The sequence below is a fragment of the Lathyrus oleraceus genome, chromosome 4, assembly GCF_024323335.1.
Source record: "Lathyrus oleraceus cultivar Zhongwan6 chromosome 4, CAAS_Psat_ZW6_1.0, whole genome shotgun sequence".
Lineage (NCBI taxonomy): Eukaryota > Viridiplantae > Streptophyta > Magnoliopsida > Fabales > Fabaceae > Lathyrus > Lathyrus oleraceus.
This window is the reverse complement of record NC_066582.1, coordinates 101,036,005-101,058,597: the sequence shown is the minus strand read 5'-3', so window position 1 is coordinate 101,058,597 and position 22,593 is coordinate 101,036,005. Positions and strand designations below refer to the sequence as shown.

At 34.1% G+C, this 22,593-nt stretch overlaps 2 protein-coding genes and 1 pseudogene across 7 annotated transcripts; all 3 read left to right on the top strand.

Annotated features, from left to right (window-relative positions):
• The first annotated feature begins 2,943 nt into the window (after nucleotides 1-2,943).
• On the top strand, nucleotides 2,944-15,911 carry LOC127073696 (uncharacterized). Of its 6 annotated transcripts, none has more exons than XM_051014881.1 (8): nucleotides 2,944-3,003; nucleotides 3,356-3,686; nucleotides 5,805-5,905; nucleotides 6,861-6,958; nucleotides 7,608-7,816; nucleotides 8,023-8,082; nucleotides 8,389-8,441; nucleotides 15,597-15,911. In XM_051014881.1, the coding sequence occupies exons 2-8, from the start codon at nucleotides 3,413-3,415 to the stop codon at nucleotides 15,618-15,620; spliced, it is 819 nt and encodes a 272-aa protein (XP_050870838.1). In that variant the 5' UTR covers nucleotides 2,944-3,003; nucleotides 3,356-3,412; the 3' UTR covers nucleotides 15,621-15,911. The 6 variants fall into 6 exon arrangements, with proteins under 6 accessions (XP_050870838.1, XP_050870836.1, XP_050870837.1 ...); XM_051014879.1 differs by having other exon boundaries at nucleotides 2,975-3,003; nucleotides 3,359-3,686; XM_051014880.1 differs by having other exon boundaries at nucleotides 2,990-3,099.
• LOC127073698 (serine carboxypeptidase-like 49) lies at nucleotides 9,992-10,555 on the top strand. The gene has a single exon (XM_051014885.1). It carries the CDS (start codon nucleotides 9,992-9,994, stop codon nucleotides 10,553-10,555), a length of 564 nt encoding a protein of 187 aa, XP_050870842.1.
• Nucleotides 10,607-15,533, top strand: LOC127073695 (uncharacterized; annotated as a pseudogene).
• Nucleotides 15,912-22,593: the final 6,682 nt, after the last annotated feature.

Genomic DNA, 22,593 nt, shown 5'->3' with positions numbered 1-22,593 from the left:
TTCTCTTCCAATGAAAATAATTTACCACACAAAAATATTAGATTGCTCAAGAATTTTCTGTTTTGAATGATATGAAAATATGCAGAAAAATCTTGAATGAGGATTTAAAATAATAAGTGTGAATTCTGAAAAATTCTAAGAGATTGATTGGAAGAGGTGAAATTTGAATTTGAAAGACCATGTATTTATATGCACATGACACCTTAAATGAAACATGGTAATGTTCTGAAAAAATCATGAACAATTGTCAAAGATGAAATGAAAAGGTTCCATGAAGTGGTGCATGAAGAGGTGTATGAACAACCACTGATTTTTCAGAAACGCACAGTGGTAAATCGATTTACATAATGGGTAAATCGATTACCCTGTTGCAACGTTTAAAAATTTTCAAAATCTTTCAATGGTAAATCGATTTCCCTAAGAGGTAAATCGATTCACCTAGTTAAAAAACTTGAAATTTCACTTATGGAAATGTAATGCTCCAGTGGTAAATCGATTTACCTAAGTGAAAAATTTAAATTTCGCTTTTAAAAATATGTAAGCTTCAGTGGTAAATCGATTTCCCTTATAGGTAAATCGATTTACCCAGTTTGAAAATGCAAAAAATTATTCTAAGTCATTTTTCATGCACAATGAAAAGTTATGCAATAGCCATATGAATACTTGAGCATCTAAGACTTTAGTGAAGGTAAATATTCTCATTATACCTTCTTGAAGTGAAAAGCTTAACTTCTTGAATCAAGATGCTTTATCATAGAATAACATTTTTGCCTTCTTGTTGCTTGGAGTTTTGTCTTCATCAAAAAACATTCATCATATAGAAGCTTGACTTCACATTCTCCCCCTTTTTTATGATGACAAATAATCCTCTTTGATGCGTGCAATTTTCGGAAACAAAACTTTCTCCCCCTGAGATGTATAACTCCCCCTAAATTTGAGAAGCTTATGATCATGTTGACTTGATCATCTTGAAGGTCATAATAAAGACATGTCAATTTTTTGATGACTTGTGCATGGTGTTGGGTCCCAGATGAAGAAAAATTGGGACTTAGCATTTTTTTGGAAATGTTATGGAGACATCTTGACAGCGGCGAATGCATCGAGGAGGCGGTTATTTGGACGTGCAAACATCACGTTCAAATATGATAACTGTTTTTGTTTAGTTACCTTCGAAGGGACACATGGAGAAAATATAAGGTGAAAGGCATGCAAGCGTTAACGTGGCGAAAGTTGAAGATATGAACGTTATAAAACAGTTATTCCTTATTAGTATATATAAGGATTTTATTTGTAGAATTATGAGTGTTCATTTTACTACAGAATCTCATTTGCACTCAAAGTATCAGCGTCAAGAGAAAAAAGTCTTCATTGAGAGAATGTACGGAATATGAAAAATCCTTACTTTAATGCTAAAGTCTTTCTATTCAATTTACCTTTTCTAGTGCAATTACTTTCATTTATACATCATTAAGTATTTTCTCTTTATTTTTGCTTTACTGCAACAATTTACCTTATTTTTGTCGAAATTATATTTCTACATTGTTAACACAACTATTTCAACCAAGTTGAGATAGATTCCTTTCCTAAGAGTAAATCACAAACTAAGAATGTTAGCACACTGTTATGGGATTCACTAGTCGGTCCTTCCCGTGACCTTTGATTAAGAGACTAGCGGTTGTTTGCAAAATTTCAACATAAACACACTCTCTCTTACATAAATAATGGGAGACAATGACACAATACACGTCATTTGTCCTAAGGTGAGCCACCATGTTTCGTGGGGGATGTCGTTTAGGTGAGATCGCTCTGAGCGAGGATCCAAAAGTCGCTCATATTGGAGACCCACACAAATATAACACTACACAGAACAATCCAATTTTTTTCTAAAAAAAAAGAACGAAAATTCTTAATTTACCTCCTTCGTTTCTCAAGGACCCTAAAAAAAACTTCATATTGTCTTTTACATAAGGTTTGTTTCAAAAACCTTTGTTTTGGTAGAGTTTCTTTTTAGAGAAAATATTTTCAAATATTATTTAATATTTTGTCTCATGTTTTGCTCATCCCTCCTAAACATCTTTCCCTTTTATTTAATCATTATATTTTGACACACAATTAAACAATTTTTCAATATCATCAAGCTCATCATCATTCTAAATTACATATATATAATGTATTTTTATATATCTTTTTATTATTCATAATTTAGTTTTTGTTGTAATAATAATGTCAAAATTGTTTGGAAGGATCATTCTAGAGTCATTTAAATAATGTCTGAAAGGATCTTCTGAAACATCACAAATGTTTATTTGATTTTGTTTCTTCTACGTGTAACGACTTATATATATGGTGTACTTTGATGACATCAATCAAATCTTTAGAAGATTTGGTGTTGTTAGTTTGGATGCTAATGTACTAGATGTTTAGATGTTGGTGAACTAAGTGTTTCTGAATCCGATGTTGTTAGAGTAGTTGTTGATTGAATTGATATTGATAAATATTTTATGACTGAACAAAAATCTATGTTTCGAGATGATATGCTTAAACGGGTCAATGTTGAAGTCGTTAAATTAGTTTTTTTTTATGATTATCAATCCGTCTAATTCATGTTCTTATAGAAGAAAACTTTTTGTTGTCGTAAATTATGAAATATGTGGTAAGTATAAATAAATAGGGGTGACAAACGGGTATGTTTGTCATAAAAAAGAGCGGGATAAAGTAGACATACTTGAGAGGGCAAATCTAAAACATGATCAAAAAAAAAAGAGTGTGCGGCGGATATAATTGACGCTACGAGTCTAAAACTTCGATTTACTTTATAAAAATTACAGACAAAATATGACGGATCTACGGACACTCAACTTTTAAACCTAAAAATACAAAAATTTATATTATTCTAAGAATAGCCAAAAAGAAATTAAATACAGCGTGACATGTATATTAGATATTAGAGTTTGTAGCCCTAAAACTTTGATTCGCATTGAAAAAGAAGTAAAGACAAAAGAGGTATGCTTAGCATATTGTACTCGTTTTACTTAATAAACACCTAAAAACTTAAATGTGATTGATTACACGGAATCAAGAAAACGTGATGTCTTTCATGTATGTTTGAAAATTTACTATGGTGTGTTGCATACATAATAATGATCTGGATTTAAGCTATCATTATCTATTATCGATGGTTTAAATCTTTAAAACATAATTGTTGCTGACAATGATGATGATTAAAAATATATGTAGTTTATAAAATATATGAGATAGGAGTAGAGTACTGTAAAAAAATGCGATAGAGATTGCTGAATTTTTTAAAATATAAAATAAAATGTTTTTGATTTCTTCTCATTCATTGTCCAAATAGAAGAAGCTTGTGATTTCTGGTCACAAATCAATCAGAGAAGAGGGGTGAGGGTTAAGCATGGAGTTGTGGAACAAAGCTCGAAGCTTTGCGGAAGAAGCATCGAAGCGATCACAAGACCTTTCCTTGGGTGCTCACAAATTCAGCGAAATCATAGCAGAAACTACCAAGGGGATCGCGGCACAAGCTCAAGCTTCCATGCACTTGGCCGAATCTTCATTCAATAAGGATGTCGATGTTGATCTCAATCTTGAGAGCTTTGGGATCACAGATGAGTTGAGGGAGTTCATCAAAGGAATCACCGTCGCTACATTCCGAGATTTTCCTCTTCAAGGTTTCTTTCTTTTTTATTGGTTGCTTTTATTGTGGAGGATTATATTAGGGTTAAATGCAAGTGTTTTAAATCATACAATGTTCAACCTGGGTGAAATACAATCAATGCAAATATATTCTTACATTCATAAAGAGATAAGACCCTCACATGATTTTTGCCTAGTAAAAATTGTATTAGAAAAAGTGTGTTAAATAGTGAGTTGGTAGTATTTCTTAAGGCTGTGTTTGGAAACTTAGGATTTATTTCAAACATGCTGCTACAAATTCCAAAAAGTTTGGAAACTTTGGCTTTATTTTGAATGCATTGGATGTACTCGCGGAACACATATAAGAGCTAGCACCGAAATGTATGCTTTTTGTCGATGATATAATTTTACTTGGAGAGTCGAAAGAGGATTTAAATGAGAGGTTGGAGACGAGCTTTAGAAACGGTTGGACTTTCCGCCTTAATTGCGGTCTGCCCCTAGTCGCCTTAATTGCGGCATTTGGCTTGCCTCATCGCAGCCCCCAACACCTTCATTGTGTTGACTTTGAAGGGATGAATTTAGTCTCACATTGCTTAGAGATATGACATGTGTTGTGTTTATAAGTGGGGGCAATCCTCACCGTACAAGCCGGTTTTGTAGGGAGGAGTTAGGCCTAATCCAAATTCTGAGAGAAACGCATGATTTTCACCTAAGCAGAAAGGGGTGGCAAAACGGGCTCGGCCCGCAGGCCATGCCCGTTTTACCCGTCATTTTTGGCGGGTCGGGCCAAGGATTTAGGCCCTCACCCTCAAATGTGTCCGCCCCGCCCCGCCCCGTTTTTTTCGCGGGCTTTTGCGGGCACGTGTATTTACATAAATTTTTGTATTTTTAGGCTTAAAGAGTGCAGTGCCCGCGGGCTTTCCCCGCACCGCCCTCACTTTTTTGCGGGGCGGGTCTAAGTTTTAGGCCCACATCCTCAACTATGACCGCCCCGCCCCGCCCCGTTTTTTTGCGGGCTTTTGCGGGGCGGGCCTAAACGGGGCGGGCATGCCCGTTGCCACCCCTAAGCAGAACTAAGACGGAGTGAGCGGAACGTAAGTTCAACATTAGAAGAAGCGTTTCTAACCTAGTGGTGAAAGTTGGAGACCATATCATCCCTCAAGTCACATGATTTAAATATCTTGAATTTGTAATACAAAATGATCGAGAAATAAAAGGGGATGTAAACCATCGAATTCAAGTTGGGTGACTGAAATGGAAGAGGGTTTCAGGGGTTTTATGTGACGCAAAGGTACCGCTCAAATTGAAGGGAAAATTTTATCGAACTGTGGTAAGACATGCGATGTTGTGCGAAACAGAATGTTGGGCGGCTAAGAATCAAAACGAGAATAAAGCAAGTGTAGCAGAGATGAGGATGTTGCGTTGATGTGTGGTAAGACTAGACAGGATAGGATTAGAAATGAGAATATTAGAGAGAGTGTTGGGGTAACATCTATAGTAGAGAAGATTGTGGAAAATAGACTTAGGTGGTTTGGACATGTAGAGAAAAGACCGGTAGATTTTATAATAAGGAGAGTAGATTAGATAAAGAGAAGTCGAACAATTAGAGGAAGATCTAGAAATACTATAAGAGAAGTTATTAAGAAAGATCTCGAGATTAAAGATATAGATAGAAATATGGTTCTATATAGAATATTATGGCGAAAGATGATCCATGTAATCGATTCTACTTAGTGGAATAAAGCTGAGTTGTTGTTGTTTATTTAACTCAATCAAGCAAACTTGATTTTGAATGCGTTGTATTCAACTCAGTCAAGTAAACTTGATTTTGAATGCATTACTGTTCGTAACTGACAAAACCAATCCATTGCATTTTCTACTCCTTTTTTTTTCATTTCAAAATTTCCATAATCCTACTTTCCACTGACTCAATCAAGAGAACACCTGTACTTCAATATCAATGCAACAAGGATTGGAGTAGTGATGAGGGGTTTGGATTATTTGTATGAGATCATAGGTTCAAACCTCATTGACACCACTGCATACAAAAAAAAAGTAATACTATTAAGTTTGAAGTTTGTATGATTTGTTTTTACTTCCTTTTATTACTCTTCACCTGAGAAGCTTATCTCAATTTTAGTTTCCATTTGCAGATGATACAGAACTGTCTGATGTTCCTGCAGTTTCAAATATTAGGCAGGATCTAACCGAGTGGCAGGAAAAACATGCCAATCTTGTTCTTTCTAGTGTCAAGGTAGAAATCTATGTTAAGTTTCTGTTGAAGACTCCAAAGTACACACACACAAACATAAGTAGATCAAAACACAAAGTGTCTTGAGGGTTGAGGATTAAATTTGTAGCTTATTAATCATTGTTTGTGTGAATCAAAATTATATAGGTGGTTCCCTAAAATTGGGAGACTATTTTCAAAGCTTTGCATATCCATTAGTACTTTTATCAGTGCAAATGGACTACATGTTTGTGTTTTAACAAATATAAGAGAAGCACCAATTAATTGGAGGGGAGATATCCTTTTTCTAGTTTAACTGTGTTTGCTTACTTATGAGAAGTTACCGATATATAGACAACAGAAAATCTCTGTAATTGTATGGGTGTGAGTTGCAGACAGGGCCGTCTTAAGTTTTTGTAGGTCCAATGTAGGTGAGCTACATTTCAACGGTGACAAAACAACCAAGGCCCTATTTAGCAATGATTTAACAGTGGAAAATCTATTATGAGACTCTATTTACTAACACTTTAAACGTGAGAAATTTGAGGTTCTGTGTTGTAACTCACTTTGCACACCGTCAAAGACGGCCCTAGCGGCAGATAGTGGAATGTTTGTGTCTTTGTCGATCTTTCCAATAAAGAGATTTTGCGTGTGTGCGGGAAGTGAGATAGAGCATGGTTGTTAGATCCAACAAGTAACAACTCGTAATTGCTTCCGTGACATTCTCATGGTGATACTAAGATCCACTCATGTTAATTGCTGATATTTTACTATGGTAGAAATATGAGTGTGCAGTATTCTTTTATCCAAGTTTGTTGTTTGTGCTAATCAAAGGGTCCAAACAAAGCACTGATTATATGTTTAGTTAATCCAGCATGAAGAAAGTAAAATCTCATACCTTGGAGTATAGTTTATTTTCTTCTTAAAATGGCATTTTTGAAAACTAACGCCTTCTCACCATTCAATTTATTATTTGTAGGAGATTTCAACATTGAGGTATGAGCTGTGTCCACGTGTTATGAAAGAGAGGAAGTTTTGGAGAATATATTTTATACTTATGAATAATCATATTGCACAGTAAGTAGTTTATATTGTTGCTTGAGTATTTTGATTTTCGTATTAAATTTTGTTATTTGACTTTTGTCTCGCCGAGATCAATTTAATACAGGACTATTTGGTCTTTGAAGTCTAAGAAAGCTAAACAGTCTTGTATTATGTGAAGGTTTTCCTGTTACTTATTGAATAAAACATAAAATAAATGCATACATGTAATTTACACTTTTAAATGGCAAAGATCACAATGCATGCATATGAATATGATACTTCCAATTTAGCATATAGGAAAATTTATATTGTCCCCGTGGTTCCCGAAGTATGCGAAAGAGTCATTCTATTTATTTAGATATAAAAATACCCACAACACAATAAGTGACTCTAGGAACTTTCACTGTGGTAAAATGAACATGTGAAATTTTGAAAAATATACTTTAGACCGTTGAAAATGGCTCATATGGGCAGCTTAAGGCTATTATTCACATATGCTGGTTGAGTTGTCTAAGATGATGACAATTTTTACTATTTTATTCAAAATTTTAGTAGACTGGTTTTTCATTCTTCTGTGCTATAGTTATATATTGTTTTGGAGAATATATTTCATTCTTCTGTGCTATAGTTATACTGTTTTGTAACTTATAGTAGACTGTTTTTTCCTATGGTTTACTTGCAGCTATGAGAATCGGTATATGGAAGATACTAAACTAAAATCATCTGAACGAGTTAAAGATCAAATAGTGATGAAACCATTAGAAGTTGAATTAACCTCTAATCAAGAAGTCAATGAAATGAAAAAAGAGACCAAAACATCAAATTCATCACGCCATCAAGACTTGGATGCATTTCTTCTGGGAGATACAGAAGACAGTGACGATGACCCAGGTATACCTTATTCATTTTGTCTTTTAAAATCTATTTGTTTATGAAAGATATACCGATGTATTTCAAGTACTCTTTTTGGCCTTGTTTACTACTACTTCCGTCCCAAATTATAAGTCGCTTTGCAAAAATAATTGTCTCAACAATAGTTTGTGCAATATGCTACTTTTATCAGTGCCTGATATTCCCCTTGGATGACCTTCAAACAGACACTCACATGGAATGGAAGCAAAAAAAATTGCTTCTCGACAAACATATTGACTTGGAAAGTGAGTCCAGTTGGTTCAATGTTTCCAAACACACACATACATGCAATTATTTCAATTATTTTGCTTGTCGAATCTAAAAGCTAGTCCCACAAGACTGTCATTTTCTTCATGTTTGCCTGTTTTATTTTAGTCTTGAGACTGCCATGTTTTCAGAGTTGGAAATTTTACCAGTTTATCTAATGGCAATTGGTATGCTTTGGGGAATATAATTTGGAATTTTGGAGTATAGAATATCATGTACTCCGAGTGATTCATTTCTTCATTGATGAATTCAAGCTTTGATGAGTTTATACATGGTCTTTTCAGATGACGATGATGGTGGATTTGATGATGACTTAGACAAACTGGGAGAAAGTTCGGTAAGCATGGTGTCATGTGTACCATTTCCAGTCTTATTCTCCCTTTCTATACACATATATTTCTCACTTTAGTTGTATTCTTTTTATTACATATTTATGAATAATGGACGGAATAGAATGTTGGGCAGTTAAGAAGCAACATGAGAATAAAGTAAGTGTAGGAGAGATAAGATGTTGTGTTGGATGTGTGGTAAGACTATACGGGATAAGATTATAAATGATTATTAAAGAGTGTGTTGGGGTAACACCTATAATAGAAAAGATGATGGAAAATAGAATTGATTTGGGCATGTAGAGACAAGATCTATAGATTCAGTTGTAAGGAGAATAAATCAGATCTAGAGGTAGAGAAAGACCTAAAAAAACTATAAGAGAAACTATTAAAAAATATCTTGAGATTAACAAATTGGATAGAAACATAGTTTTAGATAAAACATTATGGCGGAATTCGATGTATGTAACTGACCTCACTTAGTAGTAGAATAAGATATATCTTTGTATTACATTTTTTACTAACAATAAAAGAAAAGAAAAGAAAAATTTCTTCTTTATCCTAGATAATGCATATCTAGGTTTGAAAAGGAATCACAATTTGAAATACACCCTTGGGTTGCATTTTAGGCAAACGCTTGATCACTCATAATTCTTATTTAAACTGATAGAGTGTGAAATTAGTTTTAGACAACTTAAATATTTAAGTTAGAAGGAAAATTTATCTTAAGTTAGAATGAAAAATGTCTTTATTTTTATTAGATAGCTTTTATCTTCTTCATAGCTAAGAAATTTACAGCTTTTAGAGTTTTAGTCCTTAGCATCCTATCAATTGGTGCTCTTTTTTTCGATCTCATTCTTGCTAAATGGGGTTTTTGATGGAGTTTTCGAATTTTTACGGAGTAGAAGATTTATATTGATGGACTCTTTCCGCTGAAAATTTTTCTGGACTAGAGGAATTTCGGAGGAGAAAATGATGTGCCTGCAATGGCCAGCAGAGCTCATGCTCTCAAATGGTGGCAATGGTGGTCATACGGTCACCCAAATTCGAATTGGGATGCATTTACAACATCATTGCTATGGCATTTTAAACTTTAATGGAGACCCATATTACTGATGGAAGATGGGAAAGAGGAACATGATGCTGAATATTGGGACAATGGGTCGCCTCTAATCCCAAATTGCTTTGACATTGCTTTTCAAGGCTTTGAAAATCTCCGTGACACTGTAAAAAATGGAACACCACAACAACTATACTCTTTCGTTCAAAAACCTAGTTTCCTTAATTTCCTTAGCCATCCCTCTTTATCACTTTCCACACTTTCCACAACCTGGGTCATGGGTTCCTATCCACAACCCATTTACTTTGAAGCAACACGTCAAGATTTTGACAACCCTATTGTTCTAACTGATGAAGAGATACCCCCACCGGAACCTCCTGATGAAATCTTGCTTGTGACATCAATGTATGGTGAATCAATTGTCACCATCATTAAGGCAACGCTTAATGCCAACCACTCTTCTTCCTTTGCTCGGCCACTGCCTCCTTTGGGTTCCTCATGCCACATTCCAAGCAACCTCTCCACCCTTTAGTTGACAATCCGACAGTAGCCAACACAGTCCGCTACTTCGCTCTCATCTTTGCAAGTTCGGAACTGGATTATTCTCCACACTTTATAAGCTTCGACACCGTAAGTACTATTAAGGGAAGCATAATAAAACTTCTCATGAATTGGGTCAGCTTATCTAAGCTAGGGGTTGGAGATATTGATTTTGTGTCTTGTAGCTTTACAGTTCATCAAGCTATGCTCGTGAATTGGATGAGGAATCTTGAAGTTGGTTTTCCTTCTCTTCTTGAAGATGGAATCAATTTGCTTGTTTGTATTGGTGAACATGATCTTTTCTATGACTGGCTTGTTAATTCAGGATGGGTTCATTCCATGGAATGGTCTGGCCAGAAAGAATTTATCACCTCACCTGAAGTTCCTTTCATAGTTGATGACTCAGAAACTGAAGATGAGAAGAAGAAACAGAAAGAATTGAAGGAGAAGTTTGACAATCTTTGTAAGGTGATTAAGGGTGTTTTGGGTGACAAGGTGGATAAGGTTATTGTTTCTGATTGAGTTGTTGATTCACCATGCTTTCTTGTGACTGGTGAATATGGCTGGACTGTTAACACTGAAAGAGTCATGATAGCTCAGTCATTGAGGGACAGCAGCATGACTGGGTACATGTCTAGCAAGAAAACAGTGGAGATCAATCCAGAGAACTACATGATGGAGGAGCTGAGGAAGCATGCTGATACTGACCGCAATGACAAATCTGTGAAGGACCTTGTTCTCTTTCTCTTCGAGACTGCTCTTCTCACTTTTGGGTTCAGCCTCGATGAGCCAAACACCTTTGGAAACAGGATCCACAGAATGTTGAAGCTTGGATTGAGCATTGATGATGATGGTGGTGAAGTGTTAAAGAACTATGGAACTTTAAGTTTTTGTATTTGGCCTGATAGTGATAACTTACGAGATGATAGCATGCCAGGGAAATTTTCAAAAAGGTGGGAAAGAACTTGTGATTCTAGCCAATTATTCATTACCTACATGCACAACCTTAAGATGATTAAAGCTAAGTATTTCTTCAGGGGTGTGATTGTTCATAATCTTAAGGCTTCGATCAACATGAACTCGACTAGTGTCAATATGGGAAATGGTACTCATGCCTCACCCACTATCATTACTCTCATACATGATCGGTTATCATTACTCCCTGTATTATATGCCATACTCGAGGTCAAAACATTGCACCAATTTTATTGGGTTAAGAAGCAAAAAGTGTCGATGACAAATGATCAACATGTGCAATCACTGTTTAGAGAAGGATGGGGAACGAATGAAGGCTTGATAATATCTCTGGCTCATAGAAATGAAGCCCAGCGCAAGTCAATTTGTGAAACTTATGCTCAAACACACGAAGAAGATCTTCTTAAAGATTTAGACAAGGAACTTTCAAGTCATTTTGTGAGAGCTGTGTTGCTGTGGACCTTGGATACTGCTGAGCGTGATGCTTTTTTTAGCTAACCAAACAACTAAAAAGTTGACTTCAAACAACTCTATCATCATGGAAATTGCTTCCACGAGATCTCCACTTCAACTCCTTAAGGCAAAGCAAGCATACCAAGCCCGTCTCAAGAAGTCTCTTGAAAAAGATGTTGTCTATCATATTTCTGGTGACATCCACAAGCTTTGGTTCCTCTTATATGCATATTCGGTTATGAGGGGGATGAGGTGAACATGAGATTGGCAAAATCTGAAGCACAATTGCTTCATGAGAAGATCGCAGATAAGGCCTACAATCATGAGGACCTGATTAGGATTGTAACAACGAGTAAAGCACAGTTAAAAATGTAACTTTCAAGCACTATAACAATGAGTTTGGCAATGTAATAGACAAGGATCTGGAAACTGATTCTGAAGATGAATATTTGAAATTATTGAGGGCAGCAGCTAAGTGCTTGACCTGCCCTCAGAAATATTTGGAGGAACTCTTAAGGCTGGCTATAAACAAGACTGGAACTGATGAATTGGCACTAACTAAAATAGGGACGACTAGAGCTGAGGTTGATTTGCATCGAATTACAGAGGAATACCAAAGAAGAACCAGTGTTCCTCTGGATCGTGCAATTGACAATGACACTTCTGGAGACTATCAGAAAATTCTGTTTAGAGAAGGTACGCTTTCAGCTACTAAAAAGTTTCAATCAATTATTGATGTTGTTTTTTCGCTAATTTTAAGTGAAGTTGTCGTTACCGGGGGTAACGAAACCGGACGGACTGAACAAAAGAATGTCTCCTCAATTAAAGAAAGAGAGAAAGAAGGCAAATCAGAAGAGTCGTCACCGAATTTTATTTTGGATTCCTCTATCGAAGAGGAGAGGGGAAATAGTCGATAAAATCCTCGAAGGAAAAAGGTGCGCACGGGAAGCGCAAATACAGATAAAGAATCGGTCTTGCAACTGAGACTTGGGTTCAGAAGTCGGTTACGCAAGGGGAAGGTATTAGCACCCCTCACGTCCATAGCACCCTTACGTCCACTCTACCGGTTAGAGCAGGCTTCTCAAAGATGTACTTGACAGGATCCATCTTGGAGATTAATAGTGTCGTATGGGTGAGCATATATTGTCTTAGGCGTTTGGCAGCCCAAGCAAGTGCACAACAAATCTTCTCAAGCATCGAATACCTACTCTCGCAATCCGTAAACTTCTTGCTTAAGTAGTATATTGCATGTTCCTTTCTTCCGGTTTCGTCATGCTAGCCGAGGACACATCCCATAGATCATTCCAGGACTGTTAGATACATGATCAAAGGTCTGTCAGGCACAGGAGGCATCAAAATCGGAGGTTCATGCAAGTATTCCTTGATCTTTTCAAAGGTGTTTTGGCAATTGTCATTTCCAATGACGGCTTGATCCTTGCGAATTAATTTGAAAATCGGCTCACAAGTGGTCGTGAGATGAGATATGAATCGGGCGATATAATTTAATCTCCCAAGAAATCCTCGGACCTCCTTTTCAGTTTTAGGTGCAAGCATAGCTTGTATGACCTTTATCTTTCCGGGACCTACTTCGATGCCTCGTTGGCTGACAATGGAGCCTAACAGTTTGCCAGATCTTACCCCGAATGTGCATTTACTGGGGTTAAGTCTCAACTTAAACTTCCTCAAACGTTCAAATAGCTTCTCTAAGTTAACCAAATGCTCTTCGTCAGTTTGGGACTTGGCGATCATGTCATCAGCGTATACTTCAATCTCTTTATGATTCATGTCATGAAAGAGCGTCACCATTGCGCGTTGGTATGTTGCACCGACGTTCTTTAAGCCAAAGGGCATGACCTTGTAGCAAAAAGTTCCCCACGGGATGATGAAAGTAGTTTTCTCCATGTCGTCCGGAGCCATTCTAATTTGGTTCTAACTGGAGAAGTCATCCATGAAGGAGAAGACAGAGAATTGAGTGGTGTTGTCCAGTAGCACATCAATGTGAGGTAGTGGGAAGTCGTCTTTGGGACTTGCTCTATTCAAATCTTTTTGCTATGGCTTTTGACTTTGGCTTCGATCTAGCTCCATGTGACCTTGATCCTCTCCAGTTTGGCTTGCAAATGTGTCTTGGAGTGTTTAGCAACATGTTTGGAACCAAATGGGATCAGAACAAACAAGTTTAATGACTTAATGCACCCATATGCAAATTTTGGCTGATGTAGGTCTGGTTTGTGCATCAGGATGATTTCCAATTTTTGAACCAAGGCCAAATGAAATTGGTTCGTGCATTTTGCATGAAATTTTTGCAAAATGTTCCTTGCCATGTCCTTGATCAGATGCAAAAAGAATCAAGTCAAAAGGAGTTGTGGTTTGGAAATGGCAATGTGGTAAAGTGGTGGTCTTGGTCATGTTTTAGGGCATGCTGGACCAGTTTGACCAATGCAAAAATTGAGGTCCTTGCTCAATGAATTAGGTCTTGGACCTTGAAACAAAGTTGGAGAGGGAAGGGATTCAATTAGGACATTTGGCTCAAAGAAGATCTTGAAAAGCTTGCAAGATGAAAAAGTTATGGATTTTGGACCAAATCATAGGTCATTCTTGTCAAAATGTGACCAACCAACTTGACCTAAAAATGTGACTTTGTGATTTCTTGATTTTTATGGTGTAATGATGGATGTTTGAAGCTCATATGATCATAACATGATGTAAAATAAGGCTTGGAGCTTTGTGAAGTGATTTTATGTCAAGTTCATAGATGAATTCAATGTCTTGAAAGTTCAAAAACCAAGACCTAACCAAAGACTTGTAACATGAATTGAATGAGTGTTTGAATGGAGAATTTTGGTTGAAATTGTCTTGAATTGATGTTGAATGAGTGGTGGTATGATAGGGTGACCAAATGGAGCAAGGCCAATGATCAAAGGATGTCCAAACCAGGATTTCTTGAATCACAAGTTTCATTAAGAACCATGGTCAGACAAATTAGGATTTGGTGATGCAAGGGATGTATTGAGATGTTTCAAAGGATTGGGGCATGAACAAACTTTGGATTTTGGGGGTCCTCAATGACATGGTCAAGATTCAAGGTGAACCATGACTTGTACAAGTCAAATGAGGGTCAAGAGCTAGGATTAAGGTCCTTGGGTGACCAGATGAATCTTCATTTGTCTTCAATGGGGACTCACCATCCAAATTGAGTTTGGAGAGTGAGTGAGATGACTTGAATCATCCTCCAAGCTTGTGGATGCTTGAGGATAGAGATTAGGATTAAGGTGGCTTGGACACACCTCAACATGATCAGAGGGTCTTGAGCTTCATAAATAAATCTCATACCTTTGGTTTGTGGAACATTGTGGATCATTAAGTATAAATATTTATGAGATGATATGTGTGAAATATATGTTCATGAATTAGGATTATAGAGGGTGATGTGAAGGTCGGATAAATTTGAGAGTATGACAGAAGTGATTAATACAATGGAGCTTTTGTACACCGAGTTTGTGTCATTGATGAAGATAGAGCTGATAATTAAAAGCTAGCTTCAATTATTACTAGAGGGAGACCTATTGCTACTATGGATCACAGTAAAGAAAAGAAAATTAATGGTGGCACGAGTGAGCACTGCCCTTGGTTGCTCAATTATTGGGACATTTACTGTGGGTATCTATTTATCATGATTAATACATTAAGCCTTGCTAAGTTGACAAGTTCATTTGAATTTATAAAGGTAATGAGTGTTGTGAAAGGTGAAAAGGCCCAACCTCTTGACAATTATCTTGTTGATCCTATAACGGGTTTTAGACTGCAATGGAACTTCGGTGAGAATTTGGGTTTATGAATGAATGAAAATGCTATTTCAATTTTCTAAGATAGTTTTAGTGTTCTTCTCTTTTTATTTTAGAAACCCGAATTTCATTAAATCAGATTATTTTGTAAACTTCTTTGTACAGTTTCTGATTGTTGTAATATACTAATACCAATATGTATTTGACTGCTTTCTGTTTCGTTGGATAACAAAGTATTATGTTTAAAAAACTAAGGGTGGTTTAGTTTTTTTCTTTTATTTAATGATAGTATCCAATTGGCAACAATTTTGTATATAGTATATATTAATTTGCAGACTTGCTTGTATATACAGGAAGATGAGAAAGAAAAGGCATAGAAGTTTGGTTGAAATTATTGAGTGACATTATTGAAAGTGGTTGCAACATGCCTCAGAATATTCATGATGAAACAAGCCTTCTTAATTTGTTTTTGTGTCACACAAAACGGTGCCTGACCTGTTCCATGATGATGATCACTTAATTTATTGCTTGTATAACAGTGCGATCCAACATTCTCCACATTCCGATTAACCTTAAAGATAACATATTGAATGAAGTTAAAATGTCTCCCACTTTCTCCCAATTACCATATCTTTATTCAATTCTTAATCATGTGTTTCAACTTATTATATTGTTGGCTTCTATTTGGCGCATGAACCATTCATTATAGCCTTTTCGTGTCACGTTTTCTGATTCTTTACATTTATTATTATGTATTTAATGTTCACCCATATGGCATATAGTTGGCCTCCATGGAAGGTTTTTAATTGGAAAATTGAAAATATACTTGCACTTTTCCTATATTCTGGGTCCCACTTTAGTCATTAGTACTAAGATTATTATTTAATGATAATCAGCCTTGGTTGAACATTATTATTATTATTAAAGAGATGTGATGTTTGGTTTGTTTATTTTGGAGGCTTTCTATTAATATTAATAATACCATGTCTTAACTCTTAGAGTTTTTCTTCTTTATTTTATTTTGCTCATGTCATAAACCAACTGAAATTGGCACTATGTAAGGTTTACTTGCATTTTTTTTTTGTCTACTGGCAGGTCAGCCAGGTTTATTTCAGTATAAAAAAATTAATATAAAATTAAAAATTTCATTGAAATATTTTTTAATGAAATTTATTTAGTGTAAACTTTTTTACACGAACATGGTATATTAATTAATCTCTAAAATTAATATAATTAATTTTTATGTTAATCTTTTTAAAGTAGGTTGAATATTTTCTAAAAAATTTGAACATAAAATAAATTCTAATTTTAAATTTTTAAGTATATTTCTTCTATTTAGATAAAATTTGATTCGATCTTACTTATTTTAACCTTTAATAAAAGAATTAGTTTGATTAAAAAATTAACAAATCTAATAAATATTTTAGTTAGAAGTTAAATTGACATATTTTTAAGATTTAAATTTAAACAATTTTGATCTTTTATATTTTTTTCTTGAATTTGATGGTATATCTATTTTTAAATTATTTTTTATTTGTAAAATGTGTTAATCATTATATAGAATTTTATAGAATTTTAAAAATAAAAAATATAAATTACATATTATTAAAAAACAAACATGTTATTAGTTTTCAATGCAATAAATATAAAAGTGAATAAGAATAACTTGAACTTTAAAAATAAAATATACAAGTTACTAAAAAATATATAACAAAATTATTGAATTTAAAATACGTGAATTAAATTCATGAAAGAAGTAACATAGGGATTAAAACAACAATGGAATCTATTTTTAATTAGTTAAGATTTATCAATTGAGTTCAATGATTGACTTCATAGTCTACAATATTCTTATAGCACTAACTTTATTTTGCTTTATTCTTTTTCCAAAATTTAGGGGATTGTGTTGGAAAAATATCTTTTGAAAAATTGAAAATATTTTTCAGATTTTAGAGATGCATCTCTGAATATATCATATGTATTTTTCAAATATTTAAATTCAGTAGCACCTTAATTTTGTTCAAAATTTATTATGGAGATTCATCTTTGTAAAAATTCAATGTACATCACATACGTTCCCCATAAAACACCTTATGTCAACAAGAATTGATCCAGAGATGCATCTGCATGATCATACCAGACAAATATCGGAGATGCATCTTCATAACCACATCAGATAACAATTTCTATATTTGATTTAGAGATGCTCTAATAAATTTAACGATATATAAATTTTTTGTATAATTTAAACTTCACAATTTAGGAATAGTATGAAAATGACATATATAAGTTGATATTTTTAGAGTACACAATAAAGTCAAAGAGTACAAAATAAAATACAACATGAAATAGTACTCATAATACAAAAACTATAAATTATTGCATATGACGGACTACGACCCCTTGTTCCTACGATGTCTTATGTATTGTAGTATCTTCCTAATAATGGCATCTATAACGTCCCTCACTGCAGAGCTATCCGGAAATAGTTCATTGTATATACTCGTCTGCCAGATCTACACGATAGGACGATATTTAGGGTGCACATCAACAATATGATCATCCATAGCTTGTTCCTCCTCTATTATCTCCTGATGAGCTGGCCTAGGTGGATCTCCCGGGATATCTGATACCGTATAAGAATGTGACACCCTGAAGTACCACTAGATATAGCCATATACAACACTACAGTCGCTAGGAACTATGATAGTATGTGCCTCATTTGGTACCATATGATTAAGATAATCATGAAACATGGTATCCATATCTCGACATCTCATAGCCAAATGAGCAGACTGTGAAGGGTCTCTAGGAACAAGTTGCATATAGCTGAACTGCCTCATGGCGCGCTCAGGCAGATGGGGATATGTCAAACGTGAGTCGCAAGCCAACCAACCAAAGTAGAAGACAATTTCGTCCAAGAGATGTGTCTCATTGTGAAAGACATGCGCGTTGAATTGTATGTCCTCTAATACAAGGAGGTCAAGGTACATTATGTACGGATGTGTCGCCTGGTTCCCTCAAAGTGAGGTGAATGTCATAGCACGTGATATATCGTCAGTGTAGGTCGGCACATATGACCATCCAGATATGTGTGCAAAGCGCTGGAGAATTCAAGCATGAAAATGGTAAGTTTAAATAATTAGTAAAAGATACAAAAATGGACGTATATTTGAAGTATTACGAAAATGACACTAAATGATAAATATTGTCGTCAAAAGTGTGATGATGTATGTAACCCGCAACAAAAATAAATCATCGCTAGACATGTCTTTCTAAAGTAAGATGAAGAGGAGATTATTTTCATTTTATTTTCATGGTTTACCTCTCCGTACCAAACATGTACGGCAACATGGTTCGCGTATAGAGACAACAATGATAAGTCGGACGAGCCTCCTTCAAACATCTGTGGGGCTTTGAATGTGTCATGTGGAACCTCGGGTACCTCCTGTGCATCAATAGGTGACACTTGTCTCCTACGAGATGACGTAATTGGAGATGCATGACCTCTAGATGTCGACCACTTAGAAGTCGATGCCCCCGCAATGACTGGGCTAGAAGCAACAACTGAGCTAGAAACAATAGGTGTCTGGGAGGCTTGAGATCTTTCCCGCCGAACCGATGCATGTTGCGCAACTCTGTCGTACCTCAATTTATCTTGCTTATCAGCCATAATGCCAAAAAGAAAAAAACACAACCATTAGACAAATGAAACCTATCATATCAAACAAAAAATGAAGATAGACAAATTCTGGAGATGCATCTCTAGTTTCTGAGAAATACGTTGCAACTTTACGAAGATGCATCTCTAGTTTTTGAGAAATACGTTGCAACTTTACGAAGATGCGTCTTCGTAAGGTTCTGCAACTCAGAACTCATCAATGGCGGGCATGCAGTTTGACCTAACAACCAAAATAATGCATTTTTCAATAAAATAACCTATCAAACTCATTGCTAATGTAAATGACATATCTAAATTATCTATTACATAATCTAATGCTCAATTTCTATATATGTTGATGGAAATGAAAAAAATTTAGAAAAATAAAAAAGCTACCAAATGTGACTGGAGTTTGATGTTGAATGAACTCTTCAACTATTTTGATGTTAATGGAAGAAGATTTGGAAGTGTCTTTGAATGACTTTGAGTTAATGTGAGTTGAGAGATTTTAAAAGATGAAAGTGAGAGAGTACGAGAGTATTATGGGGGTTCTGATGCCCTTTTGATTAAATATCGTCCGAATATGTATTTTCGGAATGTCAACTCTCCGACTGAATTAGGTCACAAGATATGAAGTCATCGCCTTCTTTCATATTATGATAACTTAAAAAAAAAATTGTCTATCGACCATTCGGAGTTTGAGATCTAAAATATAACCTATTAAAAGTTAAAAAATAAATTAAATAAATATTTTAGATGGAATTTAAATTCACTTATATAATTTTAATTAAAGATTGTTAATCAATTGAGTTCAATTATTGACTTCATAATTTACAATATTCCTATAACACTAACTTTTTTTGCTTTATTCTTGTTCCAAAATTTATATGAGCCATAGATGGATGTAAACCCTCCAGCTGAATTATTCACACAAGCTGGAATCTTGTGACCAGTTAAGCACACATTTTCACTACATACAAATAACTTATGCTGCCACCTTTGTTTAAGTAACTTTATCTCACATCTACTTTTTTTTCCTTTAAAGAAGAAACCGGAATCACGTTTGGTTGTCTAAGGATAAGCTGAAATAGTTTGTTCCAAGAGTCAATTTAATTCCATTAACTCAAATATATGCTACTTTATCATCCTTCCCAAATTCCATTTTAATTTCTTTTAAGAAAAGTCACGTTCCAATAATAATAATAATTAGTACGTTCATGACATTCTTGATATTTTATCTACTATAGGTGCTACTTTTCTTTCTTGTTAAAACCAGAATGTGACACTGGGAATAAAAGCAAATTTAACGTAACGTGACTAAAAAGAAAGTCAGAAATATTGGCATGCAACGTTTTTGTTTACTCTTTTAAGCAAAGTGTGTATTATTATTATTATTAATGTAACTTGAAAAATTATTTGTAACGTGCAAATGCTAATAACTAACTAAATTCACTCTTTCTTAAATTGAATCAAAGAAAGAAAAGGAATTTTGCATGAGATTGGTAAGATGTGTTTTTTCTTCATTATTGTTTTAGATGTCAATAGAGGTTGATTCCATAAGAGCATCAATTAAACTCCTATGGTCAACATTAGAATTTTGTTGAAGAATAATTCTAAAATTGGATTCATCTAAATTTTATATTATGAAAAAATAGAGTTAAACCTGATTTAATTTAATACTCTCTTCTCTTAATAAAATTGAGAGAATAATTTTAGGTTTAATATTCCTTTTGATCCTGTATATTTATCTCGCGGTTCATTTTGATTTTAAAAATAATTATATTAATCGCCCAATTCTTCAAAACGTATTATATTAGTCATTTTTATTTAATTAATGATGGAAAAACTCAAAATTAATCGCTAAATTAATTGTTAAATTAAACGAAAAGACTAATCTAATACGTTTTTAAGAGTTAATAGATCAATATGAATATTTTTAAAATTAAGAAACGTTAATGAACTCTGAGATTAACAAACGAAAAAAAATATTAGACCATAATCATAATTTTACTAAAGTATTTTTATCAGTTTCATTGCTATATTCAAACTATTATAAATGCAAATGATAAATTAAAAGATATAATTAAGAGATAAAAATTTAAATTATATTGAGAATTGAAAAACTATATTTATTTTAAAACAAATAATTTTATTAAATGTGAAACCTATTTTGAAACTGCAGAAATTAAAAAAAAATTAATATGAGATGTATCTTGCATAAGTTTTAAGATTAAACGTGACACGTAAAAAGTTCGATATAACATGTGAAATATATTTCATATAAATGTTTTTAAATAATTCCTTTAATATATTTTTAGATTTATGAGAAAGTAAAAGATGATCCATATTAAATTATATTTTTGAGATCTAACGGAAAATTTTAGAAAATCTTAACTTATATAAGTCTTATTTAAATTCTTAAAAAAAACAATAATAATGCATTCAAATATGTTAAAAATGGATGGAACTAACATGCTTAAATTAGGTCTATACAGAAACTGTCAAATTAGGTTCTGAAATATTTATCGAAAGGTCAGATTATTGTTTTGATAGAATATAGAAATTTGCTACGATGAGATGCGGAAAAAGTGGCTCGTAAAAAAACTTATTTGAAAGTTGAAACATGGTGACATGGAAACAAGAAAATGTGGATATCCTTTTAAGTTACACGAGTACCACAATACGAATAATACTTGGACATTTAGTATGATTTGCGGTCTACATAATCATGCATTGAGTCACAAGTTAGTTGGTTACCCGATTGTATATCATTTGAATTATGAAAATAAGAAACTTGATTTTGAGATGACAATGAACATGGTTCAGTCCAAAAACATACTTGCAACTTTGAAAAAAAAATACTTAAAAGTGGCATAAATATTTAACAAGTATACGGTGTTCTCTATGGAAAACAATAAGGAGATAAATGGTCCAAGATCTAAAATGCAATTGTTGTTTATACTCTTGAATGGTCATCATTATGCATCAAGGTACAATGTGTGTTAGGATGAAACAATTGTTAGAGATATATTTTGGACGTATCCGGATTCCATCAAGTTTCTTAATGTATTTTCTTTGGTATTGATAATTGATTCAACATATAAGACTAACAAATACAAGTTTCATCTTCTAGAAAATGTTGATGTTACTTCTATAAAGATGATTTATATTAATTTTACTTTGCATTTTTGGAAAGTGAAAAAGAGGATAATGTTACATAAGTTTTGGAAATGGTTTACTACATATTGAAAGACTCTGAAAAATATGCCATGTGTGATTGTCACTTATCGTGATACTTCACTGATAAATTCTATTGTAAAAGTATTTCCTACATTTTATTATTTACTTTGTATGCAACATATAACAAAAAATGTCACAAGTAAAACAAAGTGCGTGTTGAGAAAAGAAATAAACAGAGCAAGGATGAAGATGGGAAAATGGTCAAACATTGTCAAATATTGAAACCAATGATGCGAAACCACTCGCGTAACTAGTAAAAATTAAGGATGATCATAAGAAGGTCAAACCAACACCTAGTGATAGTTGTACCAAGTGGGCATCATTATATTTCGAACATGTCGACTCACTTTATCTAGATTTTTCACTTTCACAATCCAACTTTTCAAAGAGGGTGCTCGCATCAACAAACCCTCACCTTCCTTATATTTACCAAAAATGAAACATATTGA